The 18,390-nt window shown below is 35.9% G+C and overlaps 2 protein-coding genes across 2 annotated transcripts in view; both read right to left on the bottom strand.

The window, feature by feature from the left end:
* The window catches only part of LOC138320586 (probable methyltransferase-like protein 24), a 28,755-nt gene extending 21,999 nt beyond the window's left edge, over positions 1–6,756 (bottom strand). The window contains exon 1 of the mRNA XM_069263659.1: positions 6,636–6,756. The gene's annotated coding sequence lies outside the window, so the exon portion shown is untranslated. The remainder of the gene's footprint in view (positions 1–6,635) is intronic.
* A 2,403-nt stretch (positions 6,757–9,159) lies between these two features.
* LOC138322392 (ly-6/neurotoxin-like protein 1) lies at positions 9,160–17,127 on the bottom strand. Its single transcript, XM_069266429.1, has 3 exons — positions 16,878–17,127; positions 15,735–15,884; positions 9,160–10,310 (listed from the first exon to the last, which is right to left on the bottom strand). Exons 1-3 carry the CDS (start codon positions 16,939–16,941, stop codon positions 10,060–10,062), a joined length of 465 nt encoding a protein of 154 aa, XP_069122530.1. The 5' UTR covers positions 16,942–17,127; the 3' UTR covers positions 9,160–10,059.
* Between the last annotated feature and the right edge of the window lie 1,263 nt (positions 17,128–18,390).

Here is an 18,390-nt window from a genome sequence, read left to right on the forward strand (position 1 = left end):
ATTGATGGTTCATCTTTTAAGAATAATTGGGTATCGTCTGCAAACATATTTAGTTTTGATTCAATTTGACCTGGTAATAATATTCCATTTATGTTATTATACTTACGTATAGAGCAGGCTAAGGGTTCTGCTTGAATAATATATATTATTTGCGCGATAGGACAGCCTTGTCTCGCAGATCTTGATATCGGGAAACATTCTGATAAGAAATCATTAGTTTTGATACATGTTTTCGAGTCTCTCAAAAACATCTGAATCCAACCTCTGACTTTCTTCCCAAAATTAAACCTTTCCAAACATGCATCGACCCAACACCATTCAACTCTATCGAATGCTTTCTGCTGATCTGAAAATATAACGGCTCCCTCCTCATTTTCTAAATTACTGTATTCAAATATATATTCACATTCAGCATCGTAAGAGGTCTCCAAATAGAGATTGAACAGTGTTTTGATTGCGTTAAAGGTGGTATGACCGCAATGGGATACAGACATATTCAATGTAGCGCGTTAATCAATCTATATATTTACATAAATAAGTCTACTTTTACGTCAAATTTAAAACGGTGATGGTTGCTAAGTTGGGTAACTACGGTAGTCAGGATGACCGAAGATATAGTTCCGATTGTTGAATGTTATAGCTGCAGTTTGGTTTGAAATATAACAATGACACCTTTCAATTATTTTTAAAATATGTGGGATTTTTTTTTCAATTTGATAATTATCAATGATGCCCATTTCGAATAAAAACTGAGATAACCGAGGCGGAACGACTATCGGTACGGTATCGTTGCCAGGGTAGCGATGCGGTCCGAAGTGGAGCGAACCGCCATATTTGATTTTCAACCGAGGAAAGTTACTGTGATATAGCCTATTGATGGTATGACCGTTGAGCTACTGAATGTTTGTCATGTAGTATCGGTCTACGAATACGATATCGACTAAATTCTTCATAGTCATGAATTTTATTTTATTGTACGGATGATAGACAAGTGTTTGCGTGAGTGTAGGCCTATTTTGAATGCTAACGGTGGTAACGCTGATGATACTGTTTCGGATAGGCTTCCTGTAATGTTTTTTTTTCATGAAACCTGTATATGATCTGTTAACCTATCGTTCGCTTAGATGCTCCAAGAATTATTCACCGACAATCAGATGTTCTGAATATTTAGGTGAAATGAGTGACCGTACACTCATGTACTACTGAAGTAACTATGGAATTCCCCGAACATTCCTGGGGAAAGCCCTCCGGTTGTAGCCCCGACCAGCGAATCGTTTTGTTGTTTATTATCGTTACAATGCTTGAACTCATCTTTTGTTTTGATGTCAAATACATATTTAATTGAATCTAATAAAAACTATTTGTTGTTATATTGAAATCCGTCAACTTATGACGCGAAATATAATCGAAGTGTGAACTAGACTTGACTTTCTTCCCAAAATTAAACCTTTCCAAACATGCATCGACCCAACACCATTCAACTCTATCGAATGCTTTCTGCTGATCTGAAAATATAACGGCTCCCTCCTCATTTTCTAAATTACTGTATTCAAATATATATTCACATTCAGCATCGTAAGAGGTCTCCAAATAGAGATTGAACAGTGTTTTGATTGCGTTAAAGGTGGTATGACCGCAATGGGATACAGACATATTCAATGTAGCGCGTTAAACAATCTATATATTTACATAAATAAGTCTACTTTTACGTCAAATTTAAAACGGTGATGGTTGCTAAGTTGGGTAACTACGGTAGTCAGGATGACCGAAGATATAGTTCCGATTGTTGAATGTTATAGCTGCAGTTTGGTTTGAAATATAACAATGACACCTTTCAATTATTTTTAAAATATGTGGGATTTTTTTTTTCAATTTGATAATTATCAATAATGCCCATTTCGAATAAAAACTGAGATAACCGAGGCGGAACGACTATCGGTACGGTATCGTTGCCAGGGTAGCGATGCGGTCCGAAGTGGAGCGAACCGCCATATTTGATTTTCAACCGAGGAAAGTTACTGTGATATAGCCTATTGATGGTATGACCGTTGAGCTACTGAATGTTTGTCATGTAGTATCGGTCTACGAATACGATATCGACTAAATTCTTCATAGTCATGAATTTTATTTTATTGTACGGATGATAGACAAGTGTTTGCGTGAGTGTAGGCCTATTTTGAATGCTAACGGTGGTAACGCTGATGATACTGTTTCGGATAGGCTTCCTGTAATGTTTTTTTTTCATGAAACCTGTATATGATCTGTTAACCTATCGTTCGCTTAGATGCTCCAAGAATTATTCACCGACAATCAGATGTTCTGAATATTTAGGTGAAATGAGTGACCGTACACTCATGTACTACTGAAGTAACTATGGAATTCACCGAACATTCCTGGGGAAAGCCCTCCGGTTGTAGCCCCGACCAGCGAATCGTTTTGTTGTTTATTATCGTTACAATGCTTGAACTCATCTTTTGTTTTGATGTCAAATACATATTTAATTGGATCTAATAAAAACTCTTTGTTGTTATATTGAAATCCGTCAACTTATGACGCGAAATATTATCGAAGTGTGAACTAGAAGTAGTCCGAACCTGTACTGCGTTTGTATTCATACGTCATTGCGATTACGTTAATTTGAACGCAACGCCCCTCCCATTGACTTTATAGAGGCATATGCAAATATTTTCTGATATCCTCCCTATCCCCCTTTTTGTACAGCAATGTCAGAATTCCCTTTGTTTGAGATTTTGATAAACTATTGTTCGTGCAAATTTCCTGTATTGATTCCAGAAAATCTTTCCTAATGATATACCAGTATGTTTTGTAAAATTCAACCACAATGCAATCCTCACCAGGAGACTTATTATTTTTCATAGAAAGGATACTTTTCAGAACTTCCGCATCACTAAAATCGGATTCTAAATTTATTCTTTGCTCGTTAGTAATTTTCAATTCGACATAATCAAGAAGTGAATTTGCAGCTTTCCTATCCCACCCTTCAGAGCTGGAAAGATTTTTGTAGAATTTGACTTGTTCTCTTTGTATAGACAGTATATCATCTTTATATTCACCTTCAGAAGTATTTATTCTATGCCATATTTTCCTTTGTGCTTTGGATTTTTCTAGAGCAAAAATATTATTTATTCGAACGTTCATTTTCCTTGAAATCCTGTACTCTTGCTCTGACTCTTATCCCAGTAGATTGGTTGATATAATGTGTCATCAATATATTTGCAATGTGTTCAATTCAAACACTGTCTATATTTTCTTTAGACAGTTCTTCTAATTCTCTTTCTAATTGGATAATTTCTTTATCTGTTTTCTTTAAGTGTTTAGAAAAAGTTACTGTTAATTCCCTTATTTTAACTTAACTATGTCCCACCATTCTCCTAAATTATTAAAGTCATCTTTTTTTTAGGTCCAGTTCCTCTAAAAGGCTTCAAACGAATTTTTAAACGCATCGCTCATTATTGTGTTAGCATTCATTTCCCATGTTCCTGGTCCCTTTTGTTTCGTTTTAGAGTTTATTTTTATGGAAATCATATTGTGATCACTACAGATACACGGAGAAATTTTAGTGTAATGATATCACTTTCGATACTAGAATTGACAAGAAATATGTCGAATCTGGATTTCGTATTACCTCGTTTTATTTCAAAATGAATTCGCATTTTGGCAGATTTTTTTCTCATACCTCAGAATGTCACAAATTACACAAAACTCAGAAATTTCTATTAAAATTTCTAATTCGATTTAAACTGAATGAAACAGGAAAATGTACATTTTGTAAAGATTGTAGAGAAACACTCATGCACTTATTTTTGGAATGTTGCCATTCACAATCAATATGGTCATCTTTCATGTCTTTATTTAAGAAAAAAAATGATATTGAGATATATAGAGACCAAACTATATAATGGTCTTTAGCATTGTAGACAATTGCTTTGAGGACCAATTGGTTTTTTTTTAAATTTATCATTGAAATAAAAAATTCATTCAGTTGGAGATTGAAAAACATACATATTTTAAACAACAAAATTGACATGATTTTGACTTGAAATCTTGTTCAATTTTAGAAGCATAGAAGAAGAAAATATTTGGTGAGCCAAGGGCGTAGCTTGCTATATAAAAAACCGGGCCTGCGCACAAAAATTCCTGGCATGAGTTATTCATGGTCTAAGGCCCACTACCTTTCTGAAACGGCTTTTGATTTTTAAAATGGTAATGTAAAATGAGATCGATAATTTTATAAAGTCGCAATAGTTATTAGCTTACCGTTAAAACTACATTTATCATCCCCTTCTGAACAATTTAATTTGGGTATATCAGATTTTAATATCCATAACGCGGGTCGTCTTATATTTTCCTATTTCCCGCTGTAATTACTGCGCGTTAGTTGACTATCACTGCGCCAGACGGCAAAACAGTGAAATGAATCTGCACTTTTACCAAATGAAATGTTTTAAAAAGCCTCTAGCTACGCTCCTGTCAGAGCGATAGACTTTGTACTGGCAAAATGGAATAGTCGAAGCGAGTAAAACATTAAAGATGCTCCACCGCTGACAAATGGTATTTTTTCACTATCAAAAACAGGAGCAAACGATTTAGTATTTTTCTTCAGTTACAAAAGTTACTTACTTTACACCATTACCACATTTGAAAAGTTTAAGCGTCTAATTTTACTTCAAGTTAAAAATATGAAAAATAATTAATTACATCACGAAAAAAATCCGTGGCACTATATCCTATATGGAATGAAGTAATGATTGCGCATGCACCAAAGGCGAAATGAATTATTTTAAGCTATTTTTTGTGTTAACTGAGCATATATATACATGATTAAACACCAATTAGTGTTCAAATGATGAATATTATTTATGCTCTGTCGGCGGTGGAGCATCTTTAATGCATAAAATCACCTTTACGAACAGGTAGGAAATCGGACCTATTAATTTGATTTTTATAACTCTAGTTTAGCAATACCAACCATTACCAAATTATATTTTCGGGGCTAAACAATTCCTTAAAACCATTTTCCGTCGGGCGGCTTCGGTCCCCTGAACCATTGATCAGGGGGCTTCCCTGGACCCGCTGGGTGCCTGCAGCTGGGTAGTCCCTAGACCCCTCGTCTAGACTTGCACATGTAAAAGCCTCAAGCTACGCCTCTGTGAGCGATAGACAAAAGGTCTTGTTCGATCACTGGAGACAACACTAATTGAAACAAAATTGTCTCAACGTTACGTTTACGGTAGAGAAGAGAGTAACGATGCTCTTAAACACACCACAAGAAATACGCTGTCCACAATAGAAAAAGAAAATAATGCGAAGCATTGTTCAGTGAACGTCTAGCATTTTGCTGCTGCCATATAGAAGGCAGCTAAGCACTTAGCTTTATTTATGCATAACGATGCATGCACAAAGACGTTATCCCCGTTGTGAATCTACTACCAACCATTATCTCTTTTCTCCGGATCAGATCCTCAAGGTAGGGGTCCAACTTGATATGGTTGCATTCATCTATATGTGACAATTGTAATGAAATTTTACTTTTTTCGAGGAACGAGTTTCAAAACCAAATATTGATCTATAATATTATTTGCTTAGAACCTTCAGACATAACGAGTAACAGTAGATGTATTTGAAATGGCGATTGCATCACTACATGTGGATAGTTTTGTAATCGACGTTCAGATTTCAATCGGAAACATCCTAATTACAAGAAAATGTGAACTTTTTATTCAGACAGACTGCATTATACAATGCTTTTAATAACACCACATCGCCTTTTATGCGAGAAAGTACATGAGTGTGATATCTGTATCACTGACTATTCATGGGCCTCTGGTTATATAAGAATGGTTTCGATATCCTCTCGACCAATTTTTACTCTCTACATTTTACATAGATCTTATCAGTTTTGCAAATGTTTTGAGTTCGTACAGACGAATTTCATTATTTCTATTAACATTTTCTTTGAAAATATTCATGCATTATGTTAGTCGTATGGCCTTTCTCGATGTTAATTTCGGTATAGCCTGTCAATCCATGACGTGTATAATTTTTATGTATATATATATGTATACCACTATAATCGCTGATGGCCTTCACCTTCGTAAGCTTTCAGATTTATAAGATTAGTGAGACACTTCCCCTATATATCTCTTAGCTCTGTGTTTATCGTTAATCAGGTTATGGTCTATGACATTTAGTCCTGTATAATATAGGAATATTTGTTATGTTGTTTTAGATGAGCAGACAGTTTCAAAGACATATTGGTTGATTTATCCTAAATATCTCCTCCCTTTTTGCCAAACTATGGCTATCTAAGTTAAAACGTCAGTTGCCAAAACAAATTTCATATTCGTATAAAGACGTGTATTAATTTTACTGTCAGTTGTATTAACTATTGAAATTGCAATAAAATAACGGAAATAGTTCGTGATAAGTGTTACGTCAAATAAGTACCCATGCTGTATGTTTTAAGCAGGAATATATGTAGTTTGTCATTAAGACGTAATGGAGTTATTATATAATTTATCTCTCAATGGTATTTATCCTTAACCAGGCTATAATATACTAAGAACAGTTACATGTATAGCTGTACAGACTTACTAAGGATACTAAGTACCTACCTCTCTGTGTAAATCTCGGCAGTTGACCAAGCAGCCGTATGAGGTATCTCATGCCTCCACCGGGATGTATCATTTCTGTATTAATGTATCAAACTGACTGCCTAACAATTTGCCGGATATATTTATACCGGACGTAAACTAATGTCAGGGATGACGTCTGTAAAGTTAAGCACTGGTACTTTTATAAATCACAGATAAGTAAACAAATGCTGTCTGTTTAGAGAGATGACTTCGGTAAATAACTCCATCAAGAGAAATTGTATACAAAAATATGGCACGACCACGGCTTCTCTTGGAAAGGCACGATCTGAAAAAGAACAGATCCTGATCGACTGGATGAGAGCTGAGATAAAGGTTCAACAAGTAACTTATGTCCTTCCGAACATATGTATATCACTATGAGAAAATGATTGCCTTTATTGCCCGTATTATCGTTTGGACATTTTCCTCAATCCGATTTACGTATGTGTTAATTGAATATAGGCTACACTAATTACTTTATTAGTTCAAATCGGATGGTCCTCGATGAACGGATTATTTTTATAATCGCTTTTGCAAGGTATGCATAAGGGATTTAGAAGCAAAAGTATAATACAATGTATACATAAATGAAATGGTAAGGTTTTCACAAAGCCCATTATCCTACAACGATAGAGAAGACATATGACAGACCAAGTAAAAATCTTGATCCTTTTAAATTGCATAATATATGTGTCTGGGATCTATCTAGTTATGATATGAGTTAACTTTTCAATATAAAATGCTTTCCTATATACTTTCCTGTTTTGTTTTTTTTTATGAATTTTGTATTTGAAGGATATAGACATTTTACCCGATGGTTAAAAATGTTGAAAGGCCTTGGCTTTTACAACGTTTTGTTATCCCGATGGTAGAATATCCATATTCATCAACAATTGAAAAAAGTATTTTTCTCTCATACCACGAGGTTTTTATTACAATATCAAAATTATGTATCCGGCTATTTTGAAAAAATCCCCCAAAAAACCTGCAACAGCTTGTCATTTCTCTATACATGAAAATTGTGTGATATTTTTAACATACATCTCGTTGTTTGTGTTCTTTGCTGTAAAACCATAATAGTTTCTGAAAATAATACCGGGAAAATAGTAATTTTGTTGAAGCTGTGACGTCACGAGATTGTATTGCATTTGTAGTCACACAATACAGCCTCAGTCGAATTTATGGCATGGGGTAAACTAAAATAAAACCTATAGGTAGGAGAGAATACATTGTACATGTATATGCTGTTGGTTTTTTTTTACTACTTTATTATGATATGATTTGAATATGTTATGTAACCAATACCAGTTAGGTGGTTAATATCTGTATCATCATCTTCTGAACAATTAAATTAAAGTAAATATAATGTTATTTTTTTTTAATGCGGGTCGTCTTATGATTCCCACCGTTGACCTAAAAACCGCGCGGTAGTTGACTGCCACTGCGCCAGACGACAAATCAGCGACATGAATCTCCACAGTTATCATATATTACGCAGGAAATCTTGCATATGGTTGGTGTTGTTACCTCATCTAAGGCCATCGATATGTATTTTCTTATGGTTTTAATGTTTTTAAGAAACCTTTAATTTTTCTCCGGAAAGGTAGTGGGCCTTTAAGGTTTTATTTATTAAGAATGATATTATACATTCTTTATGTTTTCATTCTGTGTAGCTCGGGGATCAATTGATTTCTTCAATGCGTAACATCTATTGTAACATAAAACTTTTTTCAATAGTTTCCAATGAAAATGAAAATGTTCTATTTTGTAACAAAGATTAACAATGAATGTAATCGAGATTAACATCAAATTTTGATACTCAATGTGTAGTTTTATCTGCGTGTTTGCTAGCTTGTCTTATCAAAAGTTGATATATGCATTTCTAGATTATTTTATTTATTTTTATATTTTGATGGGATTTGTCTTTCAATTTTCATGTTCATTTGAAGATAAAACCTTCGTTTACAAATTGATACCATTGTGTTATTTGTGTGTCATTGTTTTTTCTTATTTGAAAAAACCCTCCCCACTGTGTTATTATATGACTATGAAGTTAAACTTCCTTCGTTATAAGCTTTATCATTGTTATCATAGCACTTTTTCTACTTTCCTTCCCATGAACATTACAAATTATCCTCTAATGCGCATTTCAATTTATTTCCATTTTTGGGAGGAGGGGGGATTAATGCACAAAACTATTTGAAATAGAAAGTAATTGAACATGTATTTTTTATGATCCATATGTCTTCGGGTTTGTCTTTGTCCTTGACCATTTTCTGATTTGCTAGATTTAGTTATTTTGTTATTTCCTCTTGATAAAATCATATGTGAAAGGATGTCAAATGCGTGTTTTGATTTTACAAATAATGAAGCGTCGTTCGCTAATTGGGATATTTTTTATCGGCTTGATTTTATTGATAAGGTACCATAGATAATTGTAAAGTAGTTGAAGGTTATGCTTAAACATTACACGACAATAAAGATAGAATTTTTCTAAGATGACTTATCCTTGGATTTGTTTATTTACTGAATCAAATTAACACAGTAAATACATAGTAAAAAGTACATATTTTTAATATCATAAAAGTATAAAGCTCTGTTATAGAAAATTAAGCATCGCTACACTACACATATGACTCTTAAATATCATTAATATCATTATCTTCTTAAAAGCACATGGACATAAAATAACTTCAAAACAGAGAAAGAATTGAGGACAACTCCAACAACTCTACCAATATCTGCCTACCATAAATCCTACAAACAAGTAACATTGGTTAGCAGCTCAAAATATATATGTTATAAACAATAAAGACAAGACGCAACTCCTTCAAAAACATCACATTAATATCAAGTTTCTTCACTTAACATCTCACAGATATAAGTGTTAATGATCATACAACAGAAACACTGTTAACATACATATTTTATCGACAATCATACAAAAAAAATGTATGTTACCACTATTCGCGATAGACAATTTGCGCAAAAATTTTAATTACACATCATTTTTCAATCTCTCCCAGGGTTCATTGCGGACCCTCAAATTTTAGGGACCGCAATGCACCCAGGGAGAGATTGATCATTTTTTTCTTCTTTGTTTAACCATTTAAGTATAGCTATTTTTATGACTGTACTTATGCATCTTTGTACTAACACAGCTTCAATTAACAAAATATGACGATGTACGATGACGACATCTTTGAATAAAGAAAGCAAAATACTAAAAAGCTTATTCGTAAATAATATGTAAAAGCATCTCCAAAAACAAATCCAACTTTTCTGTATCCTCATTACATTTATGAAATAAGACGTGTTCATTTCAGGTGGAATGACAATAGCCTTGATAAATTCAATATCAGTCTGGCGAGTAACAGAATATGAATAGTCAATGAATACCTGATCACATAAGTAACTGTCCAAACACTGCAGACCCAAGTAATAGAAATATACAAAGGAAAGACAACTCTGTCCCTGGATGCGCAGAATTGGCGACTTTGCGGTCAAGTTCATTTAAGGTGATATTGTTGCACAAGTCTGTATTACACGAGAACGTACACTGTCGGTGTGTCCAGTCGGCCAGACACTTGTTAGTAGATCGTTCTGGTGTGGGCGGGATACAGCTCCGGGTTACAGATATTAGCTCGTTGGTTTCTGGAGTACAGAAAATATAGGATAAGCAAAAATAAAGGAGAAAAAGTTTTTTTCCCCAAAAGTTCCAACCAGAACTTAGCATAAATAAATATACAACTGAACGAAATAACATACGAAGCTCATATTGTAGGACCGAATAACACGTTAACTTGTGCAAGTATAATCAGCATCATGCTTTCTTTATTAAAATCTTTAAAACCTCAACGTCCGTCGGCAAATACATATCAATGATGAAGGGACTACCTAATATAACATCATATCCTACACAACCAGTGACCTTTCTGTGTGACGTTTCAGTGATAAGTTCGGTATGCCATCTTCATCAGCTTGTTGTGTAACATGTACGCTTACCCTACTTTTATCAGACTTGTTGTGTAACATGTACGCTTACCCTACTTTCATCTGACTTGTTGTGTAACATGTACGCTTACCCTACTTTCATCAGCTTGTTGTGTAATATGTACACTTACCCTTCTTTCATCAGACTTGTTGTGTAATATGAACGCTTACCCTACTTTCATCAGACTGTTTGTGTAATATGTACGCTTACCCTACTTTCATCAGACTGGTTGTGTAACATGTACGCTTACCCTACTTTCATCAGACTGGTTGTGTAACATGTACGCTTACCCTACTTTCATTAGACTGATTGTGTAACATGTACGCTTACCCTACTTTCATCAGACTGGTTGTGTAACATGTACGCTTACCCTACTTTCATCAGACTTGTTGTGTAACATGTACGCTTACCCTACTTTCATCAGACTTGTTGTGTAACATGTACGCTTACCCTACTTTCATCAGACTGGTTGTGTAACATGTACGCTTACCCTACTTTCATCAGACTGGTTGTGTAACATGTACGCTTACCCTACTTTCATCAGACTGGTTGTGTAACATGTACGCTTACCCTTCTTTCATCAGACTGGTTGTGTAATATGTACGCTTACCCTTCTTTCATCAGCTTGTTGTGTAACATGTACGCTTACCCCACTTTCATCAGCTTGTTGTGTAACATGTACGCTTACCCTTCATTAATCAGACTAGTTGTGTAACTTGTACGCTTACCCTACATTCATCAGCTTGTTGTGTAACATGTACGCTTACCCTACTTTCATCAGCTTGTTGTGTAACATGTACGCTTACCCTACTTTCATCAGACTGGTTGTGTAACATGTACGCTTACCCTACTTTCATCAGACTTGTTGTGTAACATGTACGCTTACCCTACTTTCATCAGACTGGTTGTGTAACATGTACGCTTACCCTACTTTCATCAGCTTGTTGTGTAACATGTACGCTTACCCTACTTTCATCAGACTTGTTGTGTAACATGTACGCTTACCCTACATTCATCAGACTTGTTGTGTAACATGTACGCTTACCCTACATTCATCAGACTTGTTGTGTAACATGTACGCTTACCCTACTTTCATCAGACTAGTTGTGTAACTTGTACGCTTACCCTACATTCATCAGCTTGTTGTGTAACATGTACGCTTACCCTACTTTCATCAGACTTGTTGTGTAACATGTACGCTTACCCTACTTTCATCAGACTGTTTGTGTAACATGTACGCTTACCCTACTTTCATCAGACTGGTTGTGTAACATGTACGCTTACCCTACTTTCATCAGACTTGTTGTGTAACATGTACGCTTACCCTACTTTCATCAGACTGGTTGTGTAACATGTACGCTTACCCTACTTTCATCAGACTGGTTGTGTAACATGTACGCTTACCCTACTTTCATCAGACTGGTTGTGTAACATGTACGCTTACCCTACTTTCATCAGACTGGTTGTGTAACATGTACGCTTACCCTACTTTCATCAGACTGATTGTGTAACATGTACGCTTACCCTACTTTCATCAGACTGGTTGTGTAACATGTACGCTTACCCTACTTTCATCAGACTGGTTGTGTAACATGTACGCTTACCCTACTTTCATCAGACTGGTTGTGTAACATGTACGCTTACCCTACTTTCATCAGCTTGTTGTGTAACATGTACGCTTACCCTACTTTCATCAGACTGGTTGTGTAACATGTACGCTTACCCTTCTTTCATCAGACTGGTTGTGTAATATGTACGCTTACCCTTCTTTCATCAGCTTGTTGTGTAACATGTACGCTTACCCCACTTTCATCAGCTTGTTGTGTAACATGTACGCTTACCCTTCTTTAATCAGACTGGTTGTGTAACTTGTACGCTTACCCTACATTCATCAGCTTGTTGTGTAACATGTACGCTTACCCTACTTTCATCAGCTTGTTGTGTAACATGTACGCTTACCCTACTTTCATCAGACTGGTTGTGTAACATGTACGCTTACCCTACTTTCATCAGACTTGTTGTAACATGTATGCTTACCCTACTTTCATCAGACTTGTTGTGTAACATGTACGCTTACCCTACTTTCATCAGACTGGTTGTGTAACATGTACGCTTACCCTACTTTCATCAGCTTGTTGTGTAACATGTACGCTTACCCTACTTTCATCAGACTTGTTGTGTAACATGTACGCTTACCCTACTTTCATCAGCTTGTTGTGTAACATGTACGCTTACCCTACATTCATCAGCTTGTTGTGTAACATGTACGCTTACCCTACTTTCATCAGACTTGTTGTGCAACATGTACGCTTACCCTACTTTCATCAGCTTGTTGTGTATAATGTACGCTTACCCTTCTTTCAACAGACTGGTTGTGTAACATGTACGCTTACCCTACTTTCATCAGCTTGTTGTGTAACATGTACGCTTACCCTACTTTCATCAGCTTGTTGTGTAACATGTACGCTTACCCTACTTTCATCAGACTGGTTGTGTAACGTGTACGCTCACCCTACTTTCATCAGACTGGTTGTGTAATATGTACGCTTACCCTACTTTCATCAGCTTGTTGTGTAACATGTATGCTTACCCTACTTTCATCAGCTTGTTGTGTAACATGTACGCTTACCCTACTTTCATCAGACTGGTTGTGTAACATGTACGCTAACCTTACTTTCATGAGACTGGTTGTGTAACATATACGCTTACCCTACTTTCATCAGCTTGTATAACATGTACGCTTACCCTACTTTCATCAGCTTATTGTGTAACATGTACGCTTACCCTACTTTCATCAGACTGGTTGTGTAACATGTACGCTTACCCTACTTTCATCAGACTGGTTGTGTAACATGTACGCTTACCCTACTTTCATCAGCTTGTTGTGTAACATGTACGCTTACCCTACTTTCATCAGACTGGTTGTGTAACATGTACGCTTACCCTACTTTCATCAGACTGGTTGTGTAACATGTACGCTTACCCTACTTTCATCAGACTGGTTTTGTAACTTGTACGCTTACCCTACTTTCATCAGCTTGTTGTGTAACATGTACGCTTACCCTACTTTCATCAGACTGGTTGTGTAACATGTACGCTTACCCTACTTTCATCAGACTGGTTGTGTAACATGTACGCTTACCCTACTTTCATCAGACTTGTTGTGTAACATGTATGCTTACCCTACTTTCATCAGACTTGTTGTGTAACATGTACGCTTACCCCACTTTCATCAGACTGGTTGTGTAACATGTACGCTAACCCTACTTTCATCAGACTTGTTGTGTAACATGTACGCTTACCCTACTTTCATCAGCTTGTTGTGTAACATGTACGCTTACCCTACTTTCATCAGACTGGTTGTGTAACATGTACGCTTACCCTACTTTCATCAGACTGGTTGTGTAACATGTACGCTTACCCTACTTTCATCAGCTTGTTGTGTAACATGTATGCTTACCCTACTTTCATCAGACTTGTTGTGTAACATGTACGCTTACCCTACTTTCATCAGACTGGTTGTGTAACATGTACGCTTACCCTACTTTCATCAGACTGGTTGTGTAACATGTACGCTTACCCTACTTTCATCAGACTGGTTGTGTAACATGTACGCTTACCCTACTTTCATCAGCTTGTTGTGTAACATGTACGCTTACCCTACTTTCATCAGACTGGTTGTGTAACATGTACGCTTACCCTACTTTCATCAGCTTGTTGTGTAACATGTACGCTTACCCTACTTTCATCAGACTGGTTGTGTAACATGTACGCTTACCCTACGTTTATCAGCTTGTTGTGTAACATCTATGCTTACCCTACTTTCATCAGACTTGTTGTGTAACATGTGCGCTTACCCTACTTTCATCAGACTGTTTGTGTAACATGTACGCTTACCCTACTTTCATCAGACTTGTTGTGTAACATGTACGCTTACCCTACTTTCATCAGACTTGTTGTGTAATATGAACGCTTACCCTACTTTCATCAGACTGTTTGTGTAATATGTACGCTTACCCTACTTTCATCAGACTGGTTGTGTAACATGTACGCTTACCCTACTTTCATCAGACTGGTTGTGTAATATGTAAACTTACCTTCTTTCATCAGACTAGTTGTGTAACATGTACGCTTACCCTACTTTCATCAGACTGGTTGTGTAATATGTACGCTTACCCTACTTTCATCAGACTGTTTGTGTAACATGTACGCTTACCCTACTTTCATCAGACTGGTTGTGTAACATGGACGCTTACCCTACTGTACGCTTACCCTACTTTCATCAGACTGGTTGTGTAACATGTACGCTTACCCTACTTTCATCAGACTGGTTGTGTAATATGTACGTTTACATTACTTTCATGAGACTGGTTGTGTAACATGTACGCTTACCCTACTTTCATCAGACTTGTTGTGTAATATGAACGCTTACCCTACTTTCATCAGACCCTTTGTGTAACATGTACGCTTACCCTACTTTCATCAGACTGGTTGTGTAATATGTATGCTTACCCTTCTTTCATCAGACTGGTTGGTTGTGTAACATGTACGCTTACCCTACTTTCATCAGGCTGGTTGTGTAACATGTACGCTTACCCTACTTTCATCAGACTGGTTGTGTAATATGTACGCTTACCCTACTTTCATCAGACTGATTGTGTAACATGTACGCTTACCCTACTTTCATCAGACTGGTTGTGTAATATGAACGCTTACCCTACTTTCATCAGACTGGTTGTGTAACATGTACGCTTACCCTACTTTCATCAGACTGGTTGTGTAAAATGTACGCTTACCCTACTTTCATTAGACTGGTTGTGTAACATGTACGCTTACCCTACTTTCATCAGACTTGTTGTGTAATATGAACGCTTACCCTACTTTCATCAGACTGGTTGTGTAACATGTACGCTTACCCTACTTTCATCAGACTGGTTGTGTAAAATGTACGCTTACCCTACTTTCATTAGACTGGTTGTGTAACATGTACGCTTACCCTACTTTCATCAGACTGGTTGTGTAACATGTACGCTTACCCTTCTTTCCAACCTGACGAAAATGTTTAGAAAAATTGTGCTACTTACTTTTGAAGAATTGGGCGTCGAATATACAGACGCGGTCGTCAGGACAGTCTGTAGGACGGGGTAGTTTTGATGTATCGTTGACACACTGGAATCCAACCATGCCGTCTGTCGGCTTGTTATATCCACAGACATGACACAATATGGCTGACACTGTTCGGAAAGCAATTCAACATTTATCACTTTCAAATATTTTCGCTACAACTATAAATTTCTGTGATGCAACATTAACTTTACAGCTTGATAATCATATCTTATGGAATATATCACGTCATATTTATAATATCCTTCTCTACAGGTATAGCTTAAACATCATTTGACTCCAATACTGCATGGCCTCTCTTTGTAACTTCTTGATCATTCTATGACAAAGCCGTTCGTTTTGTATTTGCTATCATTTCAGACAAATCAATGTGGTCTCTAATACGGACCAATAGGTATTCTTTCAAATGGTTTTGGACATGCTTAGAATATTGAGAACGGATGGCCAAACTTTAGATTTATTCAGCTAAGTTTAAATGAAATAATCCTTTAACTGAGTTGCCATGTTTGCTAGTGTATTTAGACCAGGGTTGTCAAATAATTCCGCTATCACTAGACAGTAGACACAATACATGATAACAACGTAGAAATTAAAAAGAAGAAAAAATGCTGCTAACCCGAACCCAAGAATTTCACTGACTAACCCGACCACTGGAAAAACATGTAATGACGCTGTTTATTACGTCATTGGTATTGTTAGGGCTGAACTGCGCGATTTCATCTATTGGTTTCTTTTCACGACTTAATCAGAAAACTGTTAGGTTTTTGGCCAACGTATCACGAGTTTACATCGCAGTCTAGTTCAATCCTTAAAGAATAGTCATGCTTGTTATGGTATAAGTTACCAAATATGGATGTTGTTAATAAAACGTTAGTACTAAAAGAATTTTAAGAATGCAAAAATGATATTACATAAACATCTTTTTCAAAAATTGAATTTAATAGTCCTATACTGTTAACAAAACAAAGTACTCCTATCTAACCAATGTCTGCTACCAAAAGATGTGTACAGAGCTTAGTAACCTTAACAATGTGAAAAATCACAACACAAGTTCAAGTTGAGATACTGAAAGAATATAAAGAAAGGCATAAAACATACGTTACCTGGGTTGTATGTTAAACCGATTCCTACGAGAAGTAATATCCGTCCACACGCGAGTCGTACCATTTTGATTTTAAACGGAAATTAACCCGTCGTTAAATGAATTACTGAATTAGTACACAAGTCTGCGATGACAAATATTTAAGGAGACTTGGTCGAGAAAGTAATATTTACATTTAAGCAAATGTATCTTGCAAGTTATTTTGAAACTACAATGCAAACTTACATATGAACATATGGAAAGATTTCTCGGCTTTGATATATTACGTGTCGAGGTCGCAATACCTAAGGAAGTATGAAATACGTTTGATGATCTAAGTTTATGTGGATCGTGAGCCCTTAATGTCGGAAAGTGTGGGTGAGATAGTGGTACACTCTCCTTGTTTTAAACGCTAGCGACACCCGAACATTCCTAGAGCTCTAAAAACTCGCCTATCGATCAGAGATAACGCTAATGCAGGCTTGACATCATGACTAGTCGCCTACCGCCAGCCTTGTTAAATTGTAATGAAATAGTGAAAAAGCTATCATTACGTTGTAAGATATGGTTATTTGCATCTATCATTCGAATTAATTGTGTATTTTCACTGATATCTATATCTAATATTGAATTAATGTGGTATTTTTCAACTTTTCTCCATAAATGGGGCGTCGATATGAGACTAACGTGAAATATAAAAGAAACCATATTGATGTCGGTCCAGCAAATCACCTACACCTTTACCGAAATGGTCGATATTCAAACATTTTCTTTATTGATAATAAATTCAGCACTCAGCTCTACTGATTGAACATAGATAATGAAATCAGCTCTACTGATTGAATATAGATAATGAAATGAGCTCTACTGATTGAACATAGATAATGAAATCAGCTCTACTGATTGAACATAGATAATGAAATGAGCTCTACTGATTGAACATAGATAATGAAATGAGCTCTACTGATTGAACATAGATAATGAAATGAGCTCTACTGATTGAACATAGATAATGAAATGAGCTCTACTGATTGAACATAGATAATGAAATCAGCTCTACTGATTGAACATAGATAATAAAATCAGCTTTACTGATTAAATATAGAATGAAATCAGCTCTACTGATTGAACATAGAATGAAATCAGCTCCACTGATTGAACATAGATAATGAAATCAGCTCTACTGATTGAATATAGATAATGAAATCTGCTCTACTGATTGAACATAGAATGAAATCAGCTCCACTGATTTAACATAGATAATGAAATCAGTTCTACTGATTGAATATAGATAATGAAATCAGCAGCTCTACTGATTGAACATAGGTACTGAAATCAGCTCTACTGATTGAATATAGATAATGAAATGAGCGCTACTGATTGAACATAGATAATAAAATCAGCTCTACTGATTGAACATAGATAATGAAATCAGCTCTACTGATTGAACATAGATAATGAAATCAGCTCTACTGATTGAACATAGATAATGAAATCAGCTCTACTTATTGAACATAGATAATGAAATCAGCTCT

This window comes from Argopecten irradians, chromosome 4, assembly GCF_041381155.1.
Source record: "Argopecten irradians isolate NY chromosome 4, Ai_NY, whole genome shotgun sequence".
Taxonomy (NCBI): domain Eukaryota; kingdom Metazoa; phylum Mollusca; class Bivalvia; order Pectinida; family Pectinidae; genus Argopecten; species Argopecten irradians.

Coding starts and splice junctions, on each gene's coding strand:
- LOC138322392 (XM_069266429.1), bottom strand. CDS start 16,941: ATGGTACGACTCGCGTGTGGACGGATATTACTTCTCGTAGGAATCGGT. Junction 15,885..16,877: donor CGGTTTAACATACAACCCAG/GTAACGTATGTT, acceptor CTTTCCGAACAG/TGTCAGCCATATTGTGTCAT. Junction 10,311..15,734: donor CGACGCCCAATTCTTCAAAA/GTAAGTAGCACA, acceptor TCTGTACTCCAG/AAACCAACGAGCTAATATCT.